Source organism: Ovis aries, chromosome 12 (assembly GCF_016772045.2).
Source record: "Ovis aries strain OAR_USU_Benz2616 breed Rambouillet chromosome 12, ARS-UI_Ramb_v3.0, whole genome shotgun sequence".
Lineage (NCBI taxonomy): Eukaryota > Metazoa > Chordata > Mammalia > Artiodactyla > Bovidae > Ovis > Ovis aries.
Genome location: NC_056065.1, coordinates 60,749,009 through 60,775,264, shown reverse-complemented (window position 1 = coordinate 60,775,264; position 26,256 = coordinate 60,749,009). Strand labels below are relative to the sequence as shown.

The 26,256-nt window shown below is 55.1% G+C and overlaps 1 protein-coding gene across 2 annotated transcripts in view; it reads right to left on the bottom strand.

Moving 5' to 3' along the window:
• QSOX1 (quiescin sulfhydryl oxidase 1) overlaps nucleotides 1-26,256 on the bottom strand; it is a 41,568-nt gene that overhangs the window by 7,980 nt on the left and 7,332 nt on the right. For both annotated transcript variants that reach the window (XM_027975925.2, XM_027975927.2), the window contains exons 2-9: nucleotides 23,670-23,770; nucleotides 15,631-15,676; nucleotides 14,995-15,097; nucleotides 12,622-12,712; nucleotides 9,882-10,027; nucleotides 8,105-8,239; nucleotides 5,986-6,115; nucleotides 695-817 (exon numbers count right to left, since the gene is read on the bottom strand). In XM_027975925.2, coding sequence (XP_027831726.2) covers nucleotides 695-817; nucleotides 5,986-6,115; nucleotides 8,105-8,239; nucleotides 9,882-10,027; nucleotides 12,622-12,712; nucleotides 14,995-15,097; nucleotides 15,631-15,676; nucleotides 23,670-23,770 — 875 coding nt within the window. The remainder of the gene's footprint in view (nucleotides 1-694; nucleotides 818-5,985; nucleotides 6,116-8,104; nucleotides 8,240-9,881; nucleotides 10,028-12,621; nucleotides 12,713-14,994; nucleotides 15,098-15,630; nucleotides 15,677-23,669; nucleotides 23,771-26,256) is intronic.

Genomic DNA, 26,256 nt, shown 5'->3' with positions numbered 1-26,256 from the left:
AGGTCTGCGTGCAGCCTTGACACAAACGGTCCCTTTCTCAGTCTGTCACCTCGAGGTGGGCGTTTCCCTTCCACTGGTGACACCCATCAAACAAGCAGGAGGGCGGAGACCGTGACTCAGACCAAGTCACATCCCTCCCCTAGCCTCAACCTCCGCCCCTGCAGAATGAGCGGTTCATTCCCAAGGGTCCTGCAGGCATGCCGCCCCCCACCACACGTCTGTGAGGCTCTGTACCTCTGCTGGCTGACGTGCCCACCTGTGCAAACAGCGGTGATCCCAGGAGCCCAGAAAGCGCCCCTGGAGAGAAGCTGCGCTGAGGAGCCCGGCAGGCAACAGAGGGCTGTGGTTAAAAAGCTCTCCCACCAGGGGCGTCTCACAACCAGCTCTAAAGTCCAGCTTAACTGCTTACTGGCTGTGTGGCCTTAGACACACAGAGTTACTTGACCTCTGCTTCTTCATCTGCCCAGTGGGAACAGTATCTGCCTTCCACTAATGTTGTGAGGATTAAGTGAGGTCTGGAGAGATAGAGCTCAACAGATGGCGGTTCACTTGTGACCAACACAAGGACTCAACCAAGATCACGGCCTCCTTCCTAAATGCGGATTGGTGAGGAGGTCAGAAGGGACAAGGTGGACCCCTTCTGCTCCCATAGATATGGAACATGGAGGAGAGCTTCTTTGCCTCCCAGACTCACCTCCTTCCTGCTGTCCAGCGCATTTTTAAAGAAACCGTAGGGAATTTTCTTTCTCTGCTGCTTCTTGAGCCAGTCGTTCATGGACTGCAGGAAGTTCTGGACTAAGGGCCGGCCACGGAAGTACTATGGAAGCAATAAGTGGAGAGTGAGAAGCAATTCCCCGGGAGTTCCCCTGGGGAGGGCAGTGGGGGTGGGCGGAAGGGGGCTGAGGTATGTTCTGGAATGTTCCAAAAGCACCAGGAAAACATCCTAAGGCCCAAATGTGAAAAGAAAAGAAAACACCCAAATGTGGGCTCCTCACTCACTACCTTTGCTCTGGGACACCTGGGAAGGTGAGGCGGAGGGCTGGGCAGAGGCATTCAGTGGGGCTGGGCCCTCAAGGCCACCCCCACTCCAGGCTGCAGGCTGGGGCTCTGAGCCCTGACTACACGCCCACTGGGGGGGAAGCCGAGCACCTGTGTCACTGCCCAGGGCGGCTGGGACCCCTGGGCCAGACAGGCCTCTGTTCAGGTAATCTTCTGATAGAGCAGCTGATCAGCGAACTGACCAGCTGGGCTGGGCTGGCAAATGGCCTTTCATTTGTATTCCATGGGCTGCCAGTGGCGACCAGGAGGTCCAGATCTTGATGGGAACTCCCCGTAGTCTCTGAGGAGCAGGAAAAGCTACTCTGAAGATAAGTCAACTCAAATCTGATTAGTATCAGCACTTTAAAACCACAAGGACTCCAGGGAGGAGGACGGCTGTGTTGTGTGTGTGTGTGTGTGTGCGCACGTATGGGTACACGCACAAGCATGCCCGGGGTGGGGGAGGAGAGAGGGGGCTGCAGCAGCAGAGCAGGTCAGAAAAATCATCAAGAAGGTCAGGAGGACTATAGGTAAACTTGGGGGACAAGAGCACAGAGAAACATTTGTAAGAAGGAAGCTGAAGACAGGAATGATCCCTAAACAGAAAAACCTGCCAAGGGATCCAGTCCTCTGAGGGAGTCATGGCATGTTCTTATCAAACCTCCAGGCAGGACACTGTCCCCCAGCGGGAGAAATGGCCAGAAAGAATCCTGTGCTTTGACACGCTGCCTCTTGGTCAGCTCACACTGGCCTCTGGGTTCTCAACACAAATTTACAGCTTCAAGTCAGCGTTTCCTCACTGACCTTCACCCGCTGTCCTGATTAGGAAAGAGGATGCCCTCTAAGGCCACGGTGTCATGAGGGAGGATGAATTAAGGGGCTCTGGACCGCAGGGAGTCACCCTGTGCTGGGAGCAGGGAAACTCTGGTGACCACATGCCACCTAGTGGCCAGTCCTGCCAGCCGCTTCCATGAGGGAGCAGGGAGATCCCTGCTGCGCTGCAGGGCCAACCCACAGCCGACAGGTCCCCAAGGCTGCGCAGGCGGAGGGAGCTCTGTGCCCCCCAGGCTTTCTTCGGTGCCCCAGGCACGCAGTGGGCAAGGGTGCCGGTTAGCTCACACACGCATGTGATGCAGCGACGCTAGAACCCACCCGTGGAGTTTCGTTCTGAGAAATACAGATAAGCTACAACACAAAGGAGCACTCTTCAGAGTCTGACACCTCGTCAGAGGCCAAGGAATGGTGTGTGTGTGTGCGCGCTCAGTCATGTCCGACTCTATGTGACCCCATAGACTGTCGCCCACCAGGTTCCTCTGTCCATGGAATTTTGCAGGCAAGAGTACTGGTAGTGGGTGGCCATTTCCTACTCGAAGGGAATCTTCCCAATGCAGAGACCTAAGTCTCTAGCACCACCTGGGAATCCCCTCAAGGAATGGTTCAGTTCAGTTCAGTTCAGTCCAGTCACTCAGTCATGTCCAACTCTGAGCGACCCCATGGACCACAGCACGCCAGGCATCCCTGTCCATCACTCCCAGAGTCTACTCAAACTCATTTCCATTGAGTTGGTGATGCCATCCAACCATCTCATCCTCTGTCACCCTCTTCTCCTCCTGCCTTCAATCTTTCCCAGCATCAGGGTCTTTTCAAATGAGTAGCTGCTCCTATTACTGCTACTCAGGAAGAAGCAACTACACAACAAGGGTAGGGCCAGTCTCAGGGGCTGTGCTGCTCGGCTCAAACAGAGGCCTCCAAGCCCGTGCCCTCTGGCCCACGGCTCCTACCTCGAGTCTGCCTCTGCCCCAGGGCCAGCCCTCTCCCCTCTGAGGGGCGTGTCTTCCAGCAGGGAGGACTTCATCCCAAACTCAGTTCCAGCACTGCTGAGGGCAGAAGCTCGATGAGCAGCACTTAAGCCTCTGCCTGGTCAGGACTTTCCTGGGTCGAGTTCTTTTCCCTCACATGGGGGTGGGGGGCGCAAACCAAAAGCAGCTCTGAGTCCAGCTGAGAAACGCAAGCAGCACTCAGTTGACAGCCCCCCTGGGAGGAGTCCTTCCGAGAGGACTGGCCTGTGGGGTGAGGGGGTCCCTCCCAGCTTCCTGGCTGCCCCTCCTCATGTGTTGAGCAGGAAGATACAGAACTACTCCAGGATTTCTCCCCTCTCCTGATTCTCTGGGCCAGCCACCCCGGGCCTCAGCCACGTGAGGACCAAGCGGCTCACAGGGCTGGTGGGGAAAGGCTCTATTATCAGATGGGGCTGAAGAACAGGGGCCTGGTCTGCATGGGACAACTGAGAGGGGCCGAAGGCTGTCTCAGCTGAGATTGGAACAGCATGGTGGTGAGCACTCACCACCTCCCAGGGTCCTTGGTGTAACCACACCTGCCCATCACCAAGCCAAGTAGACCAGGAGGCCAGGACTGGTGAGGCAGGACAAGGGGCTAGGCAGGCAGCAGTTCCCGAGGGAGAGGTACAGACCACCCCCAGAGGGAGCCCCAGCCACCCCAGATCTGCACCAGAAGGAGGGGCTCAGACCTGCCCCCCAGGGCGAGGGCGGCTGAGTCAGCAATCAGCCTCTGAAGGGGATGGAGCCCGCATCTGACTCAGCATCCTGGGCAGCCAGAGCCTTGGGATTTAAGTAGGGCAGTGCTGGCAGAGGGCCTGGAGCCACAGAGAAGGATGCAGGGAGGGAGGAGGCAGCAGGTGCAGAGAGAGGAGGCAGCCGGCATCTCATCTTCAGAGACGAGGAAGGAGCATGGCAGAGAAAGGGCCCAGCTCTAAACCTGGAGAGGGTGTGTGTGTGGGTGTGTGTGTATAGCGTGGCAGAGAAAGGGCCCCACTCTAAACCTGGAGAGGGTGTGTGTGTGTGTTCTAAACCTGGAGAGGGTGTGTGTGTGTTCTAAACCTGGAGAGGGTGTGTGTGTATGTTCTAAACCTGGAGAGGGTGTGTGTGTGTGTGTGTGTGTGTGTGTGTGTGTGTGTGTGTGTGTGTGTGTGTAGCATGGCAGAGAAAGGGCCCAGCTCTAAACCTGGAGAGGGTGTGTGTGTGTATGTGGGTGTGTGTGTGTAGCATCGCAGAGAAAGGGCCCAGCTCTAAACCTGGAGAGGGTGTGTGTGTGTGTGTGTGTGTGTGTGTGTGTGTCTGTGAAGTATGGCAGAGAAAGGGCCCAGCTCTAAACCTGGAGAGGGTGGGTAGGTGGGTAGGTGGGTGGGTGGGTGGGTGGGTGTGTGTGTGTGTGTGTGTGTGTGTAGCATGGCAGAGATAGGGCCCAGCTCTAAACCTGGAGAGGGTGTGTGTGTGTGTGTGGGTGTGTGTGTGTGTGTGTGTGTCTGTGAAGTATGGCAGAGAAAGGGCCCAGCTCTAAACCTGGAGAGGGTGGGTAGGTGGGTAGGTGGGTGGGTGGGTGGGTGGGTGTGGGGGTGTGTGTGTGTGTGTGTGTGTGTGTGTGTGTGTGTGTAGCATGGCAGAGAAAGGGCCCAGCTCTAAACCTGGAGAGGGTGTGTGTGTGTGTTCTAAACCTGGAGAGGGGGTGTGTGTGTTCTAAACCTGGAGAGGGTGTGTGTGTGTGTGCGTGTGTGCATGTGTGTGTGTGTGTGTGTGTGTGTAGCATGGCAGAGAAAGGGCCCAGCTCTAAACCTGGAGAGGGTGTGTGTGTGTGCGTGTGTGTGTGTGTGTGTGTGTGTGTAGCATGGCAGAGAAAGGGCCCAGCTCTAAACCTGGAGAGGGTGTGTGTGTGTGTGGGTGTGTGTGTGTAGCATGGCAGAGAAAGGGCCCAGCTCTAAACCTGGAGAGGGTGTGTGTGTGTGTGTGTGTGTGTGTGTCTGTGAAGTATGGCAGAGAAAGGGCCCAGCTCTAAACCTGGAGAGGGTGGGTGGGTGTGTGGGTGTGTGTGTGTGTGTTGCAACACCATGGACTGTAGTCCACCAGGCTCCTCTGTCCATAGGATTTCTCCAGGCAAGAATACTGAGTGGGTTTCCATTTCCTCCTCCAGGGGATCCTCCCAACCCAGGAGTCAAACCCCGGTCTCTTGCATTGGCAGGCAGATTCTTTACCATCTGAGCCATCAGGGAAGCCAGCTTAGATTAGCTGTGCTGTGCTCTGCTTAGTTGCTCAGTCATGTCCAATTCTTTGTGACCTTGTAGACTATAACCTGCCAGGCTCCTCTGTCCATGGGATTCTCCAGGCAAGAATACTGGAGTGGGTTGTCATTTCCTCCTCCAGGGGACTGAACCTGGAACCTCAGTTCAAACCCTGGCCATGACACCTCCTCCCGGGAAGCCTAAGGCAGGTCACTTGGGTAACCTGCACCTCCTAAGTGGGGTAGTGCTCACCACCCTGAAGCGAGACTGAGAGGATTAAATCCCTGACACACATCAGGTCCTCCGTAAGTAGGAGCTGCACGTACATGGCTACTAACGCGGAGGAGCCACGCTGGCAGGAAACTACAGAGGAGTGAGGAAGGCGTGGCTAAAGCCAGGGAGCTCCCTCCAACTCTGAGTCTGAGAGGGGAAAGAAGAGACTCAGAGAAGCCCTCATGCCTTCACTGTGGGGTCCACAGCGTCTCCTTTCCCAGTGATCACGACAGGGAGTGAGAGGCCACAGTCCAGGCTCGGCCTGAGGCGGAGGACTCAGGCAGGCAGATGTGTGCAAATGGGAATATCCCCCGCGCATCTGGTGCCATGTCCCACCTACCTCCCTGCACAGGGGAAGGAGGTTGTCCTGGGGGGCTGGGGGGCGCGTGACTGGGGGCCACAGGGCAGCAGCCCACGGTGGACTGTGATGGCTGGTGGGTCCAAAGATCTGAACCCAACCACGAGCTCCAGAGGAAGGGGCCGGGCTGACTCCTCCAGGCAGGCACAGCACCGGCCTGCAGGGATGCACAGCACCGGCCTGCAGGGATGCACATGGGTCCCGTGTGGAGCTGCCGAATGAGAGGCCCCAGGGCCCCACTCACCTGGGCCAGCACTGCCATGAACTTTTTCAGGGCCACCAGGCGCTGCCCCTCCAGGACGGAGAACTTGCCCACTTCTATCCGGAGGATGTAGTGCAGTGCTGATTCCAGGTCAGCCGTGTAGATCTTGGAGCTGAGGACACAGAGGGAGCCAGGGAGAGAAAGGGGTGACAACCGTGGGGCAGGGGTGGAGGAGGAGCACCCAGGGCCAGAGGGAGGGAAGAGGAGGCACTCCCGATGGTCACAGAGTCCCACATGCTCGCGTTTGGCTCTGCCAGTAACTAGCTGCGTGACCCTGAATGGATTACTTAACATCTCTGAGCCTCAACTCCTCTTCTGTAAGATGGGGATAGTAACAACGTGCTCACAGGTAGGTTGCTGAGAGGATTAAACAAAAGCACAAACACAAAACCCTCGGTAGCTCCTGGCATAGAGTGGGGTCTTCCCCTTGCAGGTCCACAGCCCCACCTCCCCTAGCACTCACAAAAGACCACAAGCAGAACGTTGAGCTTCATGCTCTGATCTGAACAAAGACTCCGAGGGACAGGCGAGTAGGCCTCCAGGGCACCCACACAACAAGGCTCTGGGGAAGCCAGGCCCTCCGAAAGGCCATGGGTTTGGCTGCCTGCCAAGGCCGAGAATGGGGTTTTGGAAATGGGGAAGTGGGGCTTCCAGTTATTTTGATTGCTGCTCTTGCAGCTGCCAGACCGTGGGCATCAGGCAGGGATCCATCTTACACCTCTTGGGCTGACCCCAGCCCTGGGAGAAGGGTTGCAGGCTCCACGCTGGCTGCTCCACCTCATGCCCATCACTGCTCTCATGGGATCTGAGCCCAGGGCCCCGAAGGACGGGCTGCTGCTTTACCTTCTCCTCCTGACCCCTGGGTTCTGGTCTTGTTCTGTGGTGGGCTAGCCCTGGGAGCTTGGGCAACTCAGCCCACCTCTCTGGCCGCAGTGATCTCACAGGTAAAATGAATTTCTGCCCTACCTGCCTCCGGAGGTGGTGGGGAGTCAGCAAGGTCAGCTGACGGGTGGGCACTGTGGCCACCTGCGCTTTACCCTCCTGCCCAAGTCCCCTCTCTCTGCTCCCTTTCTGTGTCCTGGAGTCTCGGTTTCCTTCTCCGTGCCTGAGTTCTGCGTCAAGGAGTGGCCCCCGATTAAAGGGGCTAATGGACAGAAGTACCAGCAGAGCCCAGCACATATGGCTAGAAGTGCCAGCCATCACAGCAATCTGAATGATCAGAAGAATTACAATTTGAATAATTACAATGATCACTCTCACCTTCTCGTTCCTTCTCACTTGATTTACTAAAAACCTCTCCATTAGCACTTTCCACCTTAGAGTCCCTCATGCTGGGATGCAAAATCCTTCCTGGAATCTGATGACCCCACTCCGTGTTCTCTTGTACAGCGGCCTGCTGGAGACCACCCTCTGGACTCAGCTCTGAGCTTCCTGCTCAGCCATTTCCATGTGGTACACTCCTGGGGGCCAGAGCAAGAATCCACGGCCCTGTCTTCCTGCCCAAGGCAGAAATTCTACTCCCAGGGCGGGGCTGAAGAGGCTGAGAGGGAAGAACTGTTTCCTCGTGCTTACAGCTGTGCACAAAGATACTGACGACCCTGAAGAAAAGTAGTGAGCTTCTTGACCCCAGAGGCATTCAATTGAGGTCAGGTGCCTTCCTAGAAGGGATGCTGTGAAGGGACTGTAATCTCTGGGCAGGAACCATATCTGCCCTGCACAATTGGTATTCCTGGTGTCTAGCACATAGCAGGTACCCAAAAATCTGTGTTGGAGAAACAATTGCTTGGGTGGGAAGTTGTTTTGGAGGCTGCAGATCATCCTCCCAAGCTGATTCTACTTGGTCTTGAATATAGTTAAGCTTAAGGAATGAGGGCATCAGAAAGGATGCATTTCACCATGAAGAACACAGTCATCAGATGCTGCTGCCCCAACAGGAAGACTCTCCAGTGCGTGGCCAGCAACCCAGGTCCCCCTAAGGCCAAGGCCAGCCCTCCAGAGTCAGACTTGTGGCAAGGAACAGCGTGTGGAAGGAAGGGGTGGGCCAGGGAGGCTGTGATCAGAGGAGAGGGTGGGGAAGGGAAGGGATGAGGCGAGGCCTTACCGATCTGCAACCTTCCACACGGTGGGAGCTACGGCGCTGGTGGTGGCTGGCGCAGCTGTGGTCTGGACAGCCCCCCTGGTGGTCCCGGAAAACTTCCGCAGGTATGTGGTATAGAAAGATCTGGATTCTGTAAGCCTGTGAGGGAAGGGAATCACTGGGGAGAGGCAGTGAGCTCGGAGGAGTGAAACCCCAGAGCTAACTCATGACAAGAGAGAAGGCCGATGGCTCCCCTGACGAAAATGTTTATCAAGAAATAGTAGAACTTGGTTTGATCTTATTCTCAGTGAGGTCAAAAGCAAGGCACCCCCGCCTCATGTTAGCCTTTCTATTCACTGGCCATGCTGTGCCTAGTTTGCTTAACACCAGTCTGAAATCAAAATCCCACCTGGGAAAGAGGCTGGGCCTGTGAATTCCTCGACCTGCCCCAGAGAGGTGGAGTCAGGGGAGGGGACAGGGCACTTTCGGGAGCAGGTGGGTCTTCTGGGGAGAGTGCTACTTCTGGCCGCAGACTGGGACGGTGGGTCTGATGATCCTCCCCAGAGACCAAAGATACAAAGTGCCGTGTGTGGCCTCAAGGAAGTGCACAAGCTGGCTCCAAGGTACCAGAGGCGACATCACGCCCCAAGGAAGTCAACGGAAGTTTGATACCTGACTTTGAAAAAAAATCACAGCCACAATCCCCCAAACCACTAAAATTCTCAAGTCTCTTCCAATCCTTTTGATTTCCCTGTCTCTTCTCATAAAGAGGAGTCCTCAGGGGCAGGCGACGCCTCCTAGTCAGGACCACTGGAGGGAAGGACGTGACGCCCAGCGGTGTGATGGGACACCCCGGGGGAGCCGGCATCAACAAACATTGCTTTCCACTCCACTGTCCCAGCCTGATGTTGATCAGTGAGCAGATGGCTCGGAAGCAGCATCGTCACAAACCATTTTCCCCTTCACCAACTCCAAGAGCGGAAACAATGCCTCTGCTCCCACCAGGACTGGCACGTCCTGCCTCCTCCCCGGCCGCGCTCCTGACGAGCCCTGGCCCTGTGCTGCTGGGTGGCTGGGAGTACCAGGGGCCACACTGCCTGGCCCCGGAGCGGGATGGCACAATGGCCCCGAAAAGCGGCTCACTGGATGCCTCGGGCCGGCCTCAATCTCCCTGGGCCTCAGGCCCCTGCCTGCGGGGCCGAGCGGACATCAATCATCTGCCCAGGGAGGGCACCAAGGCACCATCTGGCATCATTTAATGGGTCATTCAGCAGCGGGAGCCTGACAGAGGGGCTGCGGCTGGCCTGATTGTTTTCTCTTGGCATTTTGGAACTGGCTATTGTCTGGCTCCTAATGAACTTTTCTGCAATTAGAAAACCAAAGGGAGGGAGGGTCAGGCATAGCTGAGTGCTTGCCAGGCCTGCAGCCTGCCAAGGAGTCTGTCTGTGAAGAGAGGAGGGTGGGGAATAGGGCCAGGGCTGCAGTGGGGTTGGTGCAGAAGCACTGGCGCTGGCTGGGTGCTGAGTGTGCCAGGGACCTGGGCCTGGACTGCTGAGCGGGGGGGGCGGAGGTATGTGTGCAGCGTCCTGGGCCCTGACTTCAGGCTGTACACTCCCCGACCCTGCCATAGGCAGGTATCTGCTCCTCCTGCAGAGGGTGCTCCCTGCTTGCCCAGGGACTCCTCAGGAGACTGGCAAGACAAAGAACTCATCAGCCCCTGTGAAAGGCTGGTGGCCTCTCCAGGCAGGAAGAAAGGAGAAACACAGGGACGGATGGGGGAGAGGGGTGGAGAGACACTCACGCGGGGACCCGGGAGAAGGAGCCGTTCCGAGACAGCAGGTAGCAAGACGGGAAGTTGGTGACACCAAACTTGTTCACCACGTCACGCTCCGTGTTCAGGACCCTGCGCACTGCTATGCCCTGGTGCTGTGACAGGTCCAGCGTCACCTGCAGAGACAGGGGCAGGGTGGCCACTGGGCATGCACCTGGGTGACAGCTGTGCTCCAGCCAGACTCTCAGCCTTTCCAAGCGGAGGCTTTCGTCATGAGTGACAGCCACCAACCACATCCAACCCACAACAAGGCGTGCAAACGCTGCCTCCTCGGAACCGTGCAGGCCACGCGTCTCAAGTCTTTGAGGACAGTCCCAATTTAATATAACTTTCTTTCCAATGAATTGCAAAAGGCATAATAAAATGTGGTTTCATTTTTATATTTGTGAGACTTCTATCTATGTCCCGAATCAGAAAAGAACTTAGACACAATGATTTTATTTTTAGAAAGAGTTCAGGAGAAGAACCCGTCTGCCAACGCAGAAGACATAAGAGATGCAGGTTCGATCCCTGGGTTGGGAAGATCTCCTGGAGGAGGAAATGGCAACCCACTCAAGTATTCATGCCTGGAGAATCTCATGGGTAGGGAAGCCTATGGTCCATAGGGTCACAAAGAGTTGGACACAACTGAATTGACTTAGCGCTACCATTAAGAAATATAATATTAGGTAGTATTTATTGAGTATGTATTATGTTTTATAAACAGATTGTTTCATTTAATCTTCAAAAATAACATTCACTACTTAATAGGAAAAATTACTAGGAGACTAAGCCAGGTAGCACAGAATACCATGGCTGCTTGGGTTTAAACCCTGGCCCAATCAGACCAAATCTCTCCCAGACTCTATTTCCTTACTTGCAAAATTGTAATAATACCCTCCTCCAAGGGCTGTTAAGAAGACTGAATAGATTAATTTTACAAGAATGCTTCTAATAATGACTAAAAATAGTACGTACCGAAGTATCTGTTTAAAAACTCAAACTCCTGTTGTACAGGAGAGGTAAAAGCTAAAGCTCAGCAGTGAAATCACGTGATCAGATCACACAGCTAACAAGTGCCTGAGCTAGGCTATAAATCCCAAGTCAATCTGCCTCCAGAGCCAGGGCTCTTGGCCAGCGTGTCCTCCTGCCTCTCAAACCACCCATCCCTGAGCGTCTCTGCATGAACATGGGTCCCCTGCCCCTGGTTATTAGAGGGGTGGAGGGAGTACAGTGGGGAGAGCTATTCCAATGAGCATTCATCAATCATCTCTACAGGCATGACCCCAGGTGTGGAAGGGGACCCCAGAAGGGCCAGGCATCCTTCAGCAAAGCTCCCTGCTCCTCTCACCTCCACGCTTCCGGTCTCAAGGCTGAGAGGTCTGGAGAAAGCTCAGAGTGTTCTACTGCGCTTGGTGAGTTTCAGGAGGAGAACCACCCAGAAGCAACAGTGGTGTTTAATTTCATCCCCTCTCTCCTTATCTCCTAGCACTGCCTTGGAACATCTCCCGGGCACTGGCCTGTCCCACCTCAGGACCTGGAAGAAGCCCAGGGGCCTGAGAAGTTCATGATGCAGCTACAGGACGGCAGGCTATACACAGCAGGCTGGGATGGATCTTTGTAAAGTGCATACTCTTTGCCAAGTTACTCATCCGGGTTCTTCCCCTATGCTGTCTCACCTGCTGTTCCCAGCCACCCTCTGACAAAAGGTAATTATCACACTTCAAAGACAGGGAAATGAGATCAGAAAAGTTGACTAACATGATCACAGCCATATCACATAAGTCAGGGGTCCCCACCCTCCAGGCTGCAGACTGGTGCCTCCTATCAGATCAGCAGTAGCATTAGATTAGAAATAAAATACACAATAAATGAAATGTGTTTGAATCATTCTGAAACTATCCCCTCCCTTCAGCTCGTGGAAAAACTGTTCTCCACAAAACTAGTCCCTGGTACCAAAAAGGTTTAGGACCACTGATCCACTGGTTGAAGAGGAGATTCCAACCAGCCTGATTTTGTTATCTGCTTCACCTGGGAAGGGACCCCATATCCTCAAGAGGGACTAGATGCTCTCTGAGGTTCCCTTCCCCCAATTTGTTACTCTACTTCTTTGGGGGTGGGGTAGCATAGGAACAACACAAGCTTTGGAGGCAGACAGACCTGGTTTGAAGTCCTGCTATACCAACTTACTGGCCGTGTGATTTTCAGCCTGTTATTTGACCATCTTTGTTAATTAGAAAAATTAGCAACTATGTGTGTCAGCAATCTAGCAATGCTTAATAAACAGCAGATATTATCATTTTCACTTTCCATGCATATGTGCGTACTCAGTCGTGTCCAGCTCCTTGCGATCCATGGACTGTAGCCCTCCAGGCTGCTCAGTTCATAGGATTTCTCAGGCAAAAATACTGGAGTGGGTTGCCACTTTCTCCCCCAGGGGATCTTCTGGACCCAGGGATCGAACTCTAGTCTCCTGAATCTCCAACATTGGCAGGCGGATCCTTTACCACTGAGCCATCTGGGAAGCCCTCAGTTTCCAAGAGGAAGATAAAGCAGACAAAAAGGCTTTAAACGGAAAGGTCCAGCTCCTACACTTCCCCGCTTCTGCCAGCAGGGGGAAGGCCAGTGCTGGGCTAAGAAGCGCACAGGCTCAGCCCTGCTCTTGAACTCACTGGGTTCTCTCTCTCCCAATGTCTGTTCAGGAGATGCAGGAAGCCTGCAGGCAGCTCACCTCTCTACCCAGGTAGGAGCCTTCCTTTTCAAAGATCAGGGCCAGGTACTCTTCATCGTTTCTTGCAAAGAATCCAGTAATCTCCTCCAGCCTGCAAGAGACACCGCTGGCAGTCACTCTTTCTGTGGTGAGAATACAGTGAAGCTGCTGGTGGCAGCTGTCTTGGCAGACACAGTACCGTGGGGACAGCCACACATCTGCTGTTTCCACACGAGGCTTCGCGAAGTCTCCATGCCAGCCTCCCAGCAGGAGTAAACCAAACACTGATTCTCAAAAGACTCTCTCTCTGTTACCTCAACCTAAACTAATGTCTGGTTCATTTCACCAAGCTATTTGGGTTGTTTTTTTCAGAGTCAGGAGTGAGTATGGGTAGTCTAGGGAGGAGACCTGGGGAGGTGAGCTTTGAGACCAGTTATTTCTATGCTCTGGCCTAGGGTACGGCCCAGACTTAGAACTGCAGTTTTTATTGGTCCCCTAAGAGACTGCTGTTTGTTAGCTATCAGACACAAGTCTTAGTCTGTGCCAAGTCACTACCAACTGGGAGACTTGCTTTTTCCTCTCCTGTAGCAGGCATAAAAGAGGAATTAAAAAATCAGAAAGTCCTGGGTGCAGGAGATCTTAGAACCCATCTAATCTTAAGATTTTTAACCTCCTCATTTTAAAACAAGAAAACTAGGGTCCCAGGACAAAGGTGGAAATTAATAAGTCAAATTTTATTATTCCCCCCAAAATCAAAGAATTAAGATATAAATTGTTTTAAAAATGCGGAGTTTCCACAGAAAACAATTACACAATACAAAAATGACCTGTGTCCTCATTTCAATAAAAAAGCAGAAACTCATCAGACACGTAACAGGACACGATGGCCTCTACTTTCATCTTCAAACTGATGATCTGTTTCCCTTCTCTGGATCCAACGACACAACAGTTGGTTACCTTCAAACTGAAGGTGCAACTTGGGGCCAATGGATTCCAGCCCAGTGATGATAAAAATGACACGCCAGAGAGGTGGGGGCCAGAGTGACCCCAGTGGATGGATACTGACAGCCGCTGAGGTGGTAGCAGGTGTCCCCCAGGCTGGCAGAATAGCAGGTCCTGCAGGCTGCTGTCCACACAGCCTGCCCCCTCCCCATTCATTCCCTCTCACTTCTGGAGGAGGCATCACACGTCTCTGCCTCCTCCCTAAAGCTCTTTAGAAGGATCACTTTGAGAGAGGCTGGCAGGTTTACCCAGTTGACTGCTCTTGAGATCCCTCTGGGCCGAAAGGCACCATGAAGGAAGTATGGGTATGAGAAAGACAGACATAGAGACATGGTCATTGAGAAACAACAGAAGTGAGGAGCAGGGTACAGGCTGGCTTAGGTATTTCCTGCAGAGATGGGGCCTGCTTATGGAACCCCCAAACCGCACCAAGACTAGATATTCAGTCCCGGGTCTCTGGGAGGATGAAGAATTGGGAAAGAGGATAAAAGAAGCATTGTGACTTGGATTCAACAGCCACTGACACTTGGAAACACAATCTCTCAGCAGGGCCTCAGCTTTCGAGACATCAGCACACACACTTAGGGGGCCCTAAGCTCAGTGTCTGCCTCCCGAGGCCCTCTCAGCCTCTGGAACCTTCACTGTGTCCCGCAGCTGGGCACCTCCAGCAGTCCGGGCTGGTACTTGCATCTGTTCCTTCTTGGCCCCTCAGGTGGGCTGTCTCCTATCTGGAGTTCTCATCCAAAAGGGCAGGACCTCGTGTTTTCAATCTCTCTGTCTCCCTCATGGAGGCGTTAAGGCCAGACACTGCACCCTGCTATCCTGATTTCCTAGAACAGAGGCAATCCTGGGAGGCTGCCTGAATCCCAGCCACCGGATGCTCTGCAGCACGGGGGTGGGGTGGTGGGATGGGGGGTGGGGGTGCACAGTCAGCTCCCCCTCCCCCAGGCACAGCCACGGCTCAGGAAAGGAGCACTTTCATCTGACAGGGCTTTGCGCCTCTCAGTTCCCCGTCCCATTCCCTTTTTCCTCCCCACGCCCGCCTTCTCAGGGACCCTCCCTGTGTCAGACTGAGTGACATTCCTCAAAGGTTCCTGAGCACAGGTTGTGAGAAGCAGAGCAGGTATGACCCAGAGAACCCTGGCCCATCCTTCCCTTCCCAGCTGGTGGAGTGGGCCCTCTCACCCCCCTCAGCCCCAGGAAGTCAGGGCTTCTCCAACAATGGGAAGCCCTCCGCCAGCTGCTCACAGCAGCTCCAGGCTCCAGCCCACTGCACAGGAGTCCACAGCATGGGCAATAGGAGGACCCAAGCTGCTGCTGGGCCCTGCTGTCCCCTCCGCCCTCTCACTGCCAGGCCTGCCATCCTGCCACCCTGCCCCCGGCCCTAGCTACCTGGCAGGCTCCAGCGGGGGACAGGCCGGGGGCCACGTGTCACTGTGGGACTCCAGGGCATCGATGAGCCTCTCCCGAAGCGTCTGCACATCAGCTCCGGCCACTGTAAATGACGATGGGAGAGGGGAGTGAGGAAGGGGGCGGGGGATGAGGAGAAGGGTGCAGATCCCAGCTTCCCTCACAGAAGAAAGGGCCCAGTGCACGAGCTAGTTCTGAGCAAGACAAAGCATCTGTCAGTCCTCCTCCACGTGAGGCAGGTGGGGGTCGCCCCCCGGCCCTAAGCATGGCAGAGGGACCCATCCCTCAGGGCAGGAGAGAGCTCCCCAAGAGCCCTCCGCACACTGTCTGGCTGCCCCTCTGGGTGCCCATCCCACTTCGACACAAGGGCTATTCTGGGAACACCTGACCCCACTTCCCGGGAAGGGCTTCTTCAGCCTCATTTTCCCAGAGGAATCTTCCAGGCTGGCTGGCGAGGACACGTTCAGGAGGACATCCCTCTGGCTTTCACTGGGGCCCTTCTCCCCCTGCAGACCTTGCTGGCCTCTCTCTCCCCCCGCAGTAGAAGCCCAGGTGAAGGAGGGAGGGAGAGGAAGACGCAGACAGCGCCAACGGGACCCCGGGAGCTGGGACACCCACCTGAGAGCGTGGTTCCTGAGCCGGTCTTGGAGAAGGCCTTAAAGAACTGGAAGCAAACACACAGGCAGGAGTCAGTGGAGCTCCGGGTACCACCGCCACAGCAGCTGGGCTGTGGAGGCCCAGCTGGTAACTCAACAGGGCGACTATGGGGAAATGACTTAACTTTTGTGAGCCTCAGTTTCTTGGTCTGTAAAATGAGAGGAGGAGGTATCTGCTCTTGGAGAGGACCCGGGTCCCTCTCTCCAGTGTCCTGCACCCGAGCCCTGCCCCCACGGCCCTGGCACCCCTGGGGAACCTGCGGCTCAGACACTTGACTGGAAGTGGCCTGTTTCTACAAAGCCCGGGGACCCAGCATGTAGGACTAGAAAAGAGCTCCTCTGTGACTAAACGATACAGGCCCGTCTGAAAAAATAAAGTGAAGTCACTTCATACACCCCCCTGGAAAATGTCAGCGGCCCTCAGAGGCCGTCTGTCCTGGCTCCTTATCTTGGAAGAGGGGCAGGGAGGCTGGCGTCTCTGGCCCCCAAGGACTCTCGGCCTGGCTTGGCAGACACTCCAGAAGGGAGGTGTCTCCAGTTCGGGCCTGCTGAAGGGTAGGCTTGAGCCCCTGAGGAAACAAGCCTTGTTACACATGGGCCAGGCTAACTCTCTCCCCATTCACATGACATCCAGGGCCAGCCTGTCACCCCCTTGGGAGAGAAGACAGAGGAGGGCCCCTGAGAACCTGGGCTCCCGTCTCAGTGTTAGAGAGCAGCCAGAGCCCCGGCCTGGGCTCAGGAGGGGACGGAGTTCGGTCATCCTGACAGGTGGCTACTTAACTGCCTGAGGAAGAGCCTGCAGGGCTGGGGAGAGGTCTCTTCCTGAGGTTCCTAACCTCAGGGCTACCTGTAGCCATCTTGGGCCCGTCTCCAACAGCACGGCCGTTGGGTCTTATCCAAGCTGGTGGCTGAGAGCAGGCCCTCAGGTCTACCCAGCCTGGGTTCAAAGCCTGGTTCTGCTACGCTTTTGCTGTGTGACCCTGGGCAATCTGTTCACCTCTCTGAACCTTCTCATCTTTAAGATGAGGATGACACTTGTCGACCTTGGAGAACTGTGACAATTCAAGGGCAACTAAAGTGCTTAGCATGGTACCTGGTACAGACAGCAAGAAATCAACATGTGTTAACATCATCATCCCCATTCCTTGTTCCTTTTAAATACTAGGAAACACCGATCAGCTGGACCTGTCTGTTCTAGCCATTTGTAGGTAGAAAACTAAAATGTGGAGGCCACCTGCCCGCCTCTCCTCCATGAACAGCAAAGATGTGGAGAAGTCACGCACCTCTCCCCACCTGCAACCTGCTCCTGCTGACCTCACCTGGACCCTGGACCTGCACCCTTTTATCCTCTACTTACAGCATTAATACAAACTTCTATTCTGGGTGAAAACCATTCACTGGCACGTGCCACTTGTATTCCTAATAGTGTTCTTTGTAGATACTGAATATACTTTGAATTGGGAAAATTATATGCCATCATTACACTTGTAAAAACGAGCACACTCTTCCAGGCTTATGACAGGAGATCAAGTAGAGAGGGCATGTTATAGGCTGATTTTGTTACTCAGAAACAAAATAAAAGACCCACCTACTGGGGGTTTGGTTTGCTCACAAATTATATCCCAGAGGTTGGCCTCTACAGCTGCAGTTACTCAGAGTGATGTGGTCCTTGTACAGACAGGACAGACTTCAACTTGCTTCCATAGGCATAAAAACATGACTGACGCCATGACGTCTTAAGCCACGTGGCTTTTCCATGGCGATAGTTGCTACCATCCATTACTGAAGAGTAGTTGCTACTGTCCATTACTGAAGAGTAGTGTGTGACTCTTCTTCAACCATCAGTTCTCCAAGATCTGAGCAGGGGCCTTATGGAAAGGGGGCATGACCTCCATCAAACGGGAGCCCCCAGACCCAAGCTGAGCCTTCTGAAGGCCGCAGCCATAGGCAGTGGGAAGTCAGATAGGGGCCTGAGTTAGGGGTATGCAGGAACTCCAAGAGCTCCCCTCACACAGCCGTCCCTTCTGTCCCAGCCACCTTCCAGAACAATGTCACCACCGGAGTACTATTTCCCGCACCTCACACTCTACAGGAACTTTTTCCTATTGATCATTCTCTCTCTCACTTTTCCCCTAGTCTACCAGCTCCTTGCCTAAGCCTACAAATAGACTCAAATCTATTTTTTTTTAAGTTTAAAAAAAACAGAAGGGATGAAGGATGGGAATAGAGGCTTCTCCAGTTGTGGCATGTCCCATTTTCTTGCACTGCCACATTTCTCAAAACAGTGTGCTCTGCCTTCCCAGGAAGCTGGCCGTGGCTTGGGCCCCCACGACTCAGCTGAGGGCTCCAGGCAAGCTCGGCTGACCTCTTCGGCCATCCAGTGACCTTCCAGCCCTCCCTACTCTCTCCGCAGTATCTGACGCTACCACCGCCTGCTTCTCCTCCCCTCAGCAAGGGTTTTTTGGGCCACATCTTCCCGACACTCTCCTTTTCCACCTCATGTCGTCGCCCTCCCTTGGTTTGCCTGACACCACCCAGGCCTTCGTGGTCATCTTCATGGCCTTCCCCTTGCCCTCGTCTCAGCCTCGTCCTGGGCTCCTCCCCTGTGCCTATGGCCCTTGCCATCTCCTGCCCCAGTTTCTCCTCCCACCACACATCAGATCGTTTCTGTTTAAAAAGCCCAGGGAGCCACTGTCACAAACAGGGGGCTCAATCTCTGCTTTTGAATGAATGAGTGAATAAACAGGTGAACGGACAGACAAACCCATTATCTGTTTCCCTGGCTGATGTCATCTACTTTGTCCAAACGCTTTGTGGCCTGAACTCTGTCTCAGAGCCTCACCTGTCTTAACTTCTCTTTCTTCCAGAAGTCACGGCACCTGTCCCTCAATACACACACACTCCTGGAGACTGAGTCACCCCTCCCCCAACCTGTTTCTCCGCCCAGGTTCCTCATCTCACCCAGCTCCTCCTGCCACCCAGCCCAGGACCTCCCTCTCCCCCAAGGCCTGTGTTCTGTGAACCTGACCTTTGTGATACTTCTTCTGCAGTCCTCGAGACCAGATGCCTTGTTTAAAGTAGGGCCTACAACCTACTTCAGGGACCACTACAACTGTCTCTACCTGTACCCCCGACTCATGCCCTAGAAACAGTAATGTGCTCCATCTTTTCACTCTCCAGCCATCACCCTCACTGCCACTTCGCATGGATTTCTAAAGGACAATTCTGGTCTGATCATGTCACTCCTCCTAAAAAGCCCTTCCATCACGCCCTACTGCCAAGGAATAAAGTCCTAACTCACAGCATTCGAGGCCTTCCAGGATCTGCCCCCACCCACACTTACCTCCCACTGCCCCCCATTTCTTACCCTTCAGCTATGATGAACTTGGACCTGAACTTTCCACCCCTCCGCCTCCCAACTGGGAGGGTAGGATGACAGCTTCTTCACCTCTGCAAGCCCCACAGTGCCTGGCACAGTGTCACGGACATGGAAACACGCAAAGGACATTTGCTCAGTTGAAGAGAGAACCTCTGCCCTTTGATCAGCTTGGAAGCTCATGTAAAAATCACATTAAGATCGAGTCAGGGCACATTTTTGTCCTCTTATTAATACGCATCCTTATTAAGTCAGCTGTTGGAGGCGTGTGCCATACCTGAGGGAAACCACCACCTTCCTTGGAAACAGGCCATTAAGATGCCAGCAGTGAGTTTTCTTTCCTCCAGGAGCAGTCAGCACTCAGTCCCTTTCCTCTCAACACTTTGCCCAGGAGTTTCTGCCTTCCCCAACCATGGGGATCTCCCCAAAAGCGGGTGACCGGCTGGCCTGGGGCAGGTCTTTGCCAACCTATCCAGGAACAGCTGCCTTCCCAGGGGGCAAATAAGGCCAAGCAGGAAATACACTCGCCAGGGGCAACCATCAGTGGCACTGAGTCCAAGCCTTTGAAACAAGTTTTAAGGAAAATGACCTCCAAATATCTTACAGTGAGCCTGTAAGATATGCACAAGCTTAACGGTTCCTACTCTGCGGACTGTCCGTGGAGGAGATGCCTGGGAGACCATGAGTGACTGCCGAGAGTGAACCCATCTCCTTTTCCAGAGAGGCTGGAGACATCTTTCTGAGCCCTGTCCCCCCCCCGCTCCCTGACATCTCACCATTTAACGAGACACACAAAATACAGCCCAGACTGCAACCATAGCTACTCTCAGCCTTGAATTCCAAGACGGGCCACCCCTGGGCTCCCTCCTCCCGGGGCCCTGTCTCAGCCCCCACAGGAGCCTCTGCTCCAGCCAGATCAGCCTTCTCAGCTCACCAAATGGCTCTGCCCACATCCTCTGCCCTCACATCCTCCCTGCCCACGCTCCTCTCCCTCCCAGCCAAACCTGATCTGTCCTTCACACCCTGCGGAAGTCCCCCTCCTCTGGGTGCTCCTCCTCCCACACGAAGGCCTCTCTGATGTGGGAGGGAGAGTTCAGTGAGCCCAAACTCCCCCTGCATTCACCCCGACACATCGCTCCCTGCCTGGCAACTAGCTGGGCGCTCTCCCGTCTGGCCGGCCTCGCTTATCTTTCTGGCTGTGACTTACAGGTCTGGCCTCTCTGCAATGGTGAGCATGGGGCTGTATCCACAGAAAACACTCACTCCACAGCTGCTGACAGATGGACTGCCTCAAATGCGGCATCACGGAGGGGCTACCACGAGCCCATGGGCAACCGGAAGGAAGACCACTAAGATTCCTGGAACTCTGGTGAACACCACAATGCCTTGGCACTCTTACATGTAAGACCTCATTTCACACGTGGCAACGATCTATTAAGGAGATATTATCATCCCATTTTTCAGACAAGGAAACTGAGGCTGGCGCCTAGGGCACTGTTAAGCAACTTTCCGAGTCACAGTAAGCAGTAAGCAGGGGAGCCAAGATTTGAACTCGTGTCAATTATCTCCTCAGAATCTTGCAAAAGGAAGACTTCTGTCTGCGCCCACGCAAGGCTGCTGTTTCCTGTAATCTTGATCCCAGCCAGGCCCTCGGCTGCACTGTTCCATTACCCACTGAGGGGCACTCCTGTGACTCATAGCAAAGCCTCCCTGACCCCAGGTTCCGGCCTCTAGGTCCCCAAGCACAAGCCAGAACCTGCTTCCAGCTATCCTCTCCCTCCCTCACCTCTGTTCTCTTCCAGCTGGGCACAAGCTCCCGTCTGATGGGGCCCTGACGCAGCTAGCCCGCCCTGCAGGGCCAGCTGTTTGCTAAACAGGATGGGCTGGTGGAAGCTGTTTGCTCAGGGTGACAGGGGCAGGACGCAGGGGAAAGGGACAATGACACATGTCACTGGGGTGGCCAGACTCCTGTGGGGCCTGTCCCCTTTACACCCGCAACACTCTCTCTTCGGCCTGTTCATCATCTTAGAGCTTTCAGCCTTCGTGGGTGGGGGCGAGGACAGGCTCCAGTCCCCAGGGGATCAGGGCTGTCTCTCTGGCCGGCTGGCAGCCAGGGCCACCTCTGGGCCCTGCACTGCTTTCCAGGGAGTCCAGCCATGCTGCTCACAGGCACACTGGGCTCTCAGGAGGCCAGAACTTCTGGAGATTTGGAATCTGAGTAGTGTTTCCCAAACACCAGAAGCAATCTAGCGGTAAGCTGTAAAATCAACTTAGTGAATCACAGCCAGTATTTGTTTTTGTTTTTGTTTTTTTTTTTTAAATAAATAGAATAAAAAATATCAGTGTGTACTGCACTTACTAAGAACATTGTTTTATGAAACGACTGCTTTTAGGGACAATGGATCCAAACCGACTTCTGGATCTCCTTGTAAATATTGCTGGCCACAGTACCAAGATTTGAAAGCCATTGCTTAGGGCCTTAGAGCTGAGATGTACCAGTAGCTACAACTACATGCGCCCTGGCCCAGAGCCCTGAGGCCAGGGCACCGAGTGCCTCTCTCTGCCAGAGCTGAACTGCAGGCTGCCTGGGAGAGGCTGAGAGGTCACCACACGGGTCTCTGGAGTTCTGAAGAAATGGACAGGTGACTCCCAGCCCAGCCCCGCCTGGCCTGGCCTGGCGCTGCCCATGTGGAGGCAGGAGAGGTCAGGGAGCCCAGCTCAGGCGCCCTCCCAGCGCCCCTCCCACAGCCGGCTGGGCGGCTGGGGAGATGATGAATCACTTGCGGCACCCGGGCTGCGTGTGCTGCGTGACTTGGGTAGGCGCCGAGGAGCTCTGGATCTCCTGGTGTAGCTGGGCTGCCTCCTGCACACCCACTGAGCCCCAGCCTCTCCCAGACAGAAACAGAATGTCCCAGGTGCCAGGCCCCACGGAAGCCCCCGAGAAGGTCCCGGCCAGGCCATAGGCCCATCGCCAACCCTCTTCCCGGGGGCTGGGAGGTGGCTGGACCCCTGTGCAGAACCCTCGGTGGGACCAAAGCTCTGGCCTGTGAAAAGGGACTCCTGCCGTCACCCTGACTCTTTCCCTCAGCTTCCCACACGGGGTTGCTCGCGCTGACTCATCAGAAAGAACAGAAGGCTCCATGCTGCCCCTGGAGGATAATTTTGAATATTTCAAGTTACATATCTTGGGGCTGGGGATAGGGCAGCGGCCCCATCATGGGAGTCTTTAATGTAAAAGAGAGATGGTTGATAGAAAATGTCTCTGCTGCCACCTCTAAATGATAACAGCAGCCGCTGCTGCCTCAGGACACCTCCCAGGCCAGTGGAATGGGGACTTAGGGCCCTCACCCTAAGTGGTAAACAGGAGTGCGGGAGGGAGCTCTCTTGGGCCACGGAAACCCTGAACCCAGCAGGAGGTCACTGGCCGTGAGAACGGGCCGTCTCATGGACTCAGAGCTGGACACGGCTGGAGAAGAATGTGGACTCAGAACTGGATGTGGCTGGAGGAGCCCAGGGTCTTACTCTCCAGAGGAATTCTCCGGGTGTCCTCAGGCTCAGATATGGTTCACAGTTCCACGTGGCAACTGAAGCCCCTGAACTCAGATCCCTTGTTCTGGGGACAATACTTGTCTTTTCAGTCCTCAAAGGCATTTCCTGCTTAATCCTAGTGGAAGCAGAGGAAACTGCTTTTCTAGATGCCATTCTGGCGGGGGGAGCAGGCTAATTATCCATGGCTGGAGAGAGAGATGCGGATGCGGATTCTTTAATTTGGAGGAGAACTAATTGGATTACAGCTGGACCTGAGCCCTGAGGAGGGCACACAGCCTTGCTGCTCTGGGCTTCCCAGGGCCTCTGACGGGAGAGCCTTGGAAGGCGTCCAGAAGCTAACTAAGTGGCTGATGCCCTGCGGGGGGCAGGCAAGGTCTCATCAGAGCACTCACGCTGCCTGCAGCCAGAGCCAGGTGACGGGCCGTCATGTGTCGAGTGTGACGACTCCTGTGATGGGTATCCCTGCAGCCTGAGGCACGGGGCTAAGGCTCTCCAGACAAGTCACTTCCGAGCCACTCAGGTTCAAGGCACTGGCCTGAGGAGGATGAGGCCTGCCAGTGTCTCCTGGGTCCTTTTCAGGGAGACCATGAGGTCCTCTGAGTCTGATCCTGCCCCCAGGTGTGTCAGAGCCTAAACCCTGGTTTAACATGGTTGAGATCAGCCCTCTAAGGCTGGAAGGTCGGGGGGCAGGGGCGGGGGGAGGAGTTGATTGGAAAGAGGCTCCCGAGAGCTGGGAGCTCTCACCAACCTAGGGGATGATCACTTTTCACAGTGAAAATCTGTGGGTCCCAACACGACAACACACAGCCCCTTTTTATAAAGGGGAGAAGGTCACCCACCAAGTGAGCCTCTTTCTTTTCTGCCTCCCAGTTCACATGGCTTTCTGCCTCTAGAGAAGGTGTCTCATCAAAGCACAGGACTCCAGGGGCTGGGATCTAAGCAGGTCAGGCCCAGAAGCCTGGGAGGACCCCCACAGAGCTCAGCCGGGCAGATGCCAGGGAAGCACGGGGCAGCCAGCAGAGTGCTCCAACGACACTGGCCCCCCAGGCCCGCACTGCCCTCTCCCGGTCACACACCCTCACGGTCGGGAAGCCAGGGATGTTGAAGTCTCTGCAAACTGCGCTGTTGGTCTCCTCAGCACAGTCCAGGGCAGCGAGATTCAGCGCCGGCCTCCAATCTGAAATGACAAAAAAAAAAAACACAAAAAAACCCTGGGGTAAGTATAATCCATCCCCACCAATGCCCATGGCACCTGTCCCAGAAGCTCTAAGGAGAATGGTCACCCCTTCTCCAAAAAAGGGCCTCTGAGATAGCTGGGTTATTCTGCATTTAGCCTGCACTTAGGGCACAGTTACCCAGCACCAGCAGCCTACTCAGGACGGCAATCTGTGTTTCTCCATTATTCAGGGATGGCGGAGGGACACAGGGGCTGAAGGGAGGTATGAGACCAGCCTGGCCCTCCTGGGGAAAAGCTTCTGGGATATTGCCTCAGCCCCTGCTGGCCTCTAGAGAGGGTCAGCTCCAGAAGGGTGGAGAGCATGCCTCAAGAGTTCTGAATTCCCCAGTGGACCCTCGGTGAAGGCTTCCGTGGCCAAAGGTGCTGGCTGTCAGCCCCTGGGACACAGGGCGGTGAGGACCGGCCGCCCAACCAGAGATGAAGGCGGAGGTCTAGAGAAGGCGGCAAAGACACCTGGGAACTAGAGCCGCCGGGAAAGAAGCCCCGAGGCCAGGTCTGGAAGGAGTCGAGCAGCGCCCCAGGCCAGTTGCTTGGGCACCCTGTGCCTTCGTCAGGCCCCAGGCCATGAGTCTCTCCCCCTGCTGGAACTTACTGGCAGAGAGAACAATGGCACTGATCTGGGCCGCAGCCCAGGATCTGGGAAACAGAAAACAAACTCATCAACCAGGCAGGCCTCGTGAGCTCCAGCTCCAGGTCAGGTGCCCCAGGAGTACCCACCAAAGTGCCACGTTACGGTAAGGCTGCTCCTGCCAGGCGGCAAGACAGGCACATAGAGCTGCACAGACCATGAGGTGGCAATGGAAGGGTGGTGCCATGCTGAGTGGCACAGGGCCCTGGGGGAATGTGGCCACAGGGGAGACCAGCCCTGGGACCATGCAGGGGCCCGGCAGGAAAGGTGGGAGTAGAGTGGAGCCTTGACAGTCATCGAGCTGCCAGGGAACCAGGGAACGGGGTTGGCAGGCGAGGAGCAGGGGGACTGTGAAGGCATGTACACAGACCAGGCGGGCTGCAGAGGCGCTGCTGGGAGGCAGGCAGGGGCCAGCATGGGCGTGCAGGCAGGGGGTCTGGGCTGACTCCCACAGCACCCTGCAGTATGGGCATTTCTGGGCATGCGAGGGAAGGAGCAAGCCTGCCCGGCGATTCGGGGAGCCCACATCTTCCCCACAGGGCCCTTCACCTCCCATCTGGAGCACAGGATGGGGTGGGGTGGGGGGTTGACACAGGCAGCCCACCCAGAACCCACTAATGACAGAAGACTAACATCCAAGTAACATCCCCAAGACCCAAGACCTCTTACCCGCCCCAGAACTATCCCTTACAACATCTGAAAAACCATCGGATTTCCCAAGAACTTTTTATGCCCAGAGGAGAAGGGTCACCCTCACTTCCATGACAGAAGAGCCAGGATACCACTGCATACCCTGTCCCAGCCCTCAAAGGAAAGGCTCTGAAGGTTCAGAGCAGCCAAGCTGGTCTTCTAGGGGTGACACAAGGGAGGGGGTCTGGAACTGTGAGGCAGGCTAGAGGCACACCCATTTCCTCCCCACCCTCCTCCCTCTCTGCTTTTTGGCTGGCAGTCTCTTCTTGGCACTGAATCCCGGTGGGAGAGAGACGTGAGGATGGGGGAGTGGGGCATGAATGGAAGTGTTCTGCAGAGACAGGTGAGCCCCAGCCTGTGATGCCATTTCCCCAACGTCCCCCCATCTCATCGAACCCCATTTAGGGAGCTCCTGGCTCCCCTGGCACAGAAGGGTAGCCTTTTGAGCTACAGACGCCTGCCAGCCTGAATGGCCTGTGTTCTTTGGTCTTACATCTAGCTGGCAGGGCGGCCTGCACAAACGGGGCTGTGGTCAGTGATCAGGGTCTGCTCCGTGCTAGCCTCGGGACAGCAGCCCTCCTGCTCTTCCTGCCACTCTGCTCTCCCCATCCCCGCCCCCACTGTGGGCACCACGTGGGAGGGACAGTCAGGCAGTCCAGCCATGCGGAACCGCTAATCCCAACCAGTTTCCGTGTCCTATCCACCCTCCCTGGCAAGTCTCCTCCCGCCCACTCGCTAGTCTAGTCTCCTTTCCCCGCTCCTGGGTTCTTTATCTCTAACCTCACCTCTAACCACCCTCCCAGTGAGCTAGTGCAGGGTTTCTTGTCCAGATGAAAAGTCTCATTTCCCTCCTGGCCAAAGTTCTATTATGCTCTATCACCGGCTTAGCTGACCTCCAGTGATCTTTCCTATCTGCAGATCTATGTCACTCTCTATTCAATATTCTTTGGTGGCTCCATTGCCTCTAGAAGAAAACCTATAGGCATAAGGCCTTTTTTGGTCTGGTCCCTTCCAACCCAGCATCCCCTTACCACTTCCCCAAATCATACCCCAGGAACTCTGAGGGTTTTCTTCTTTCTTAAAAGCACAATGTTCACCCAGGCTACTC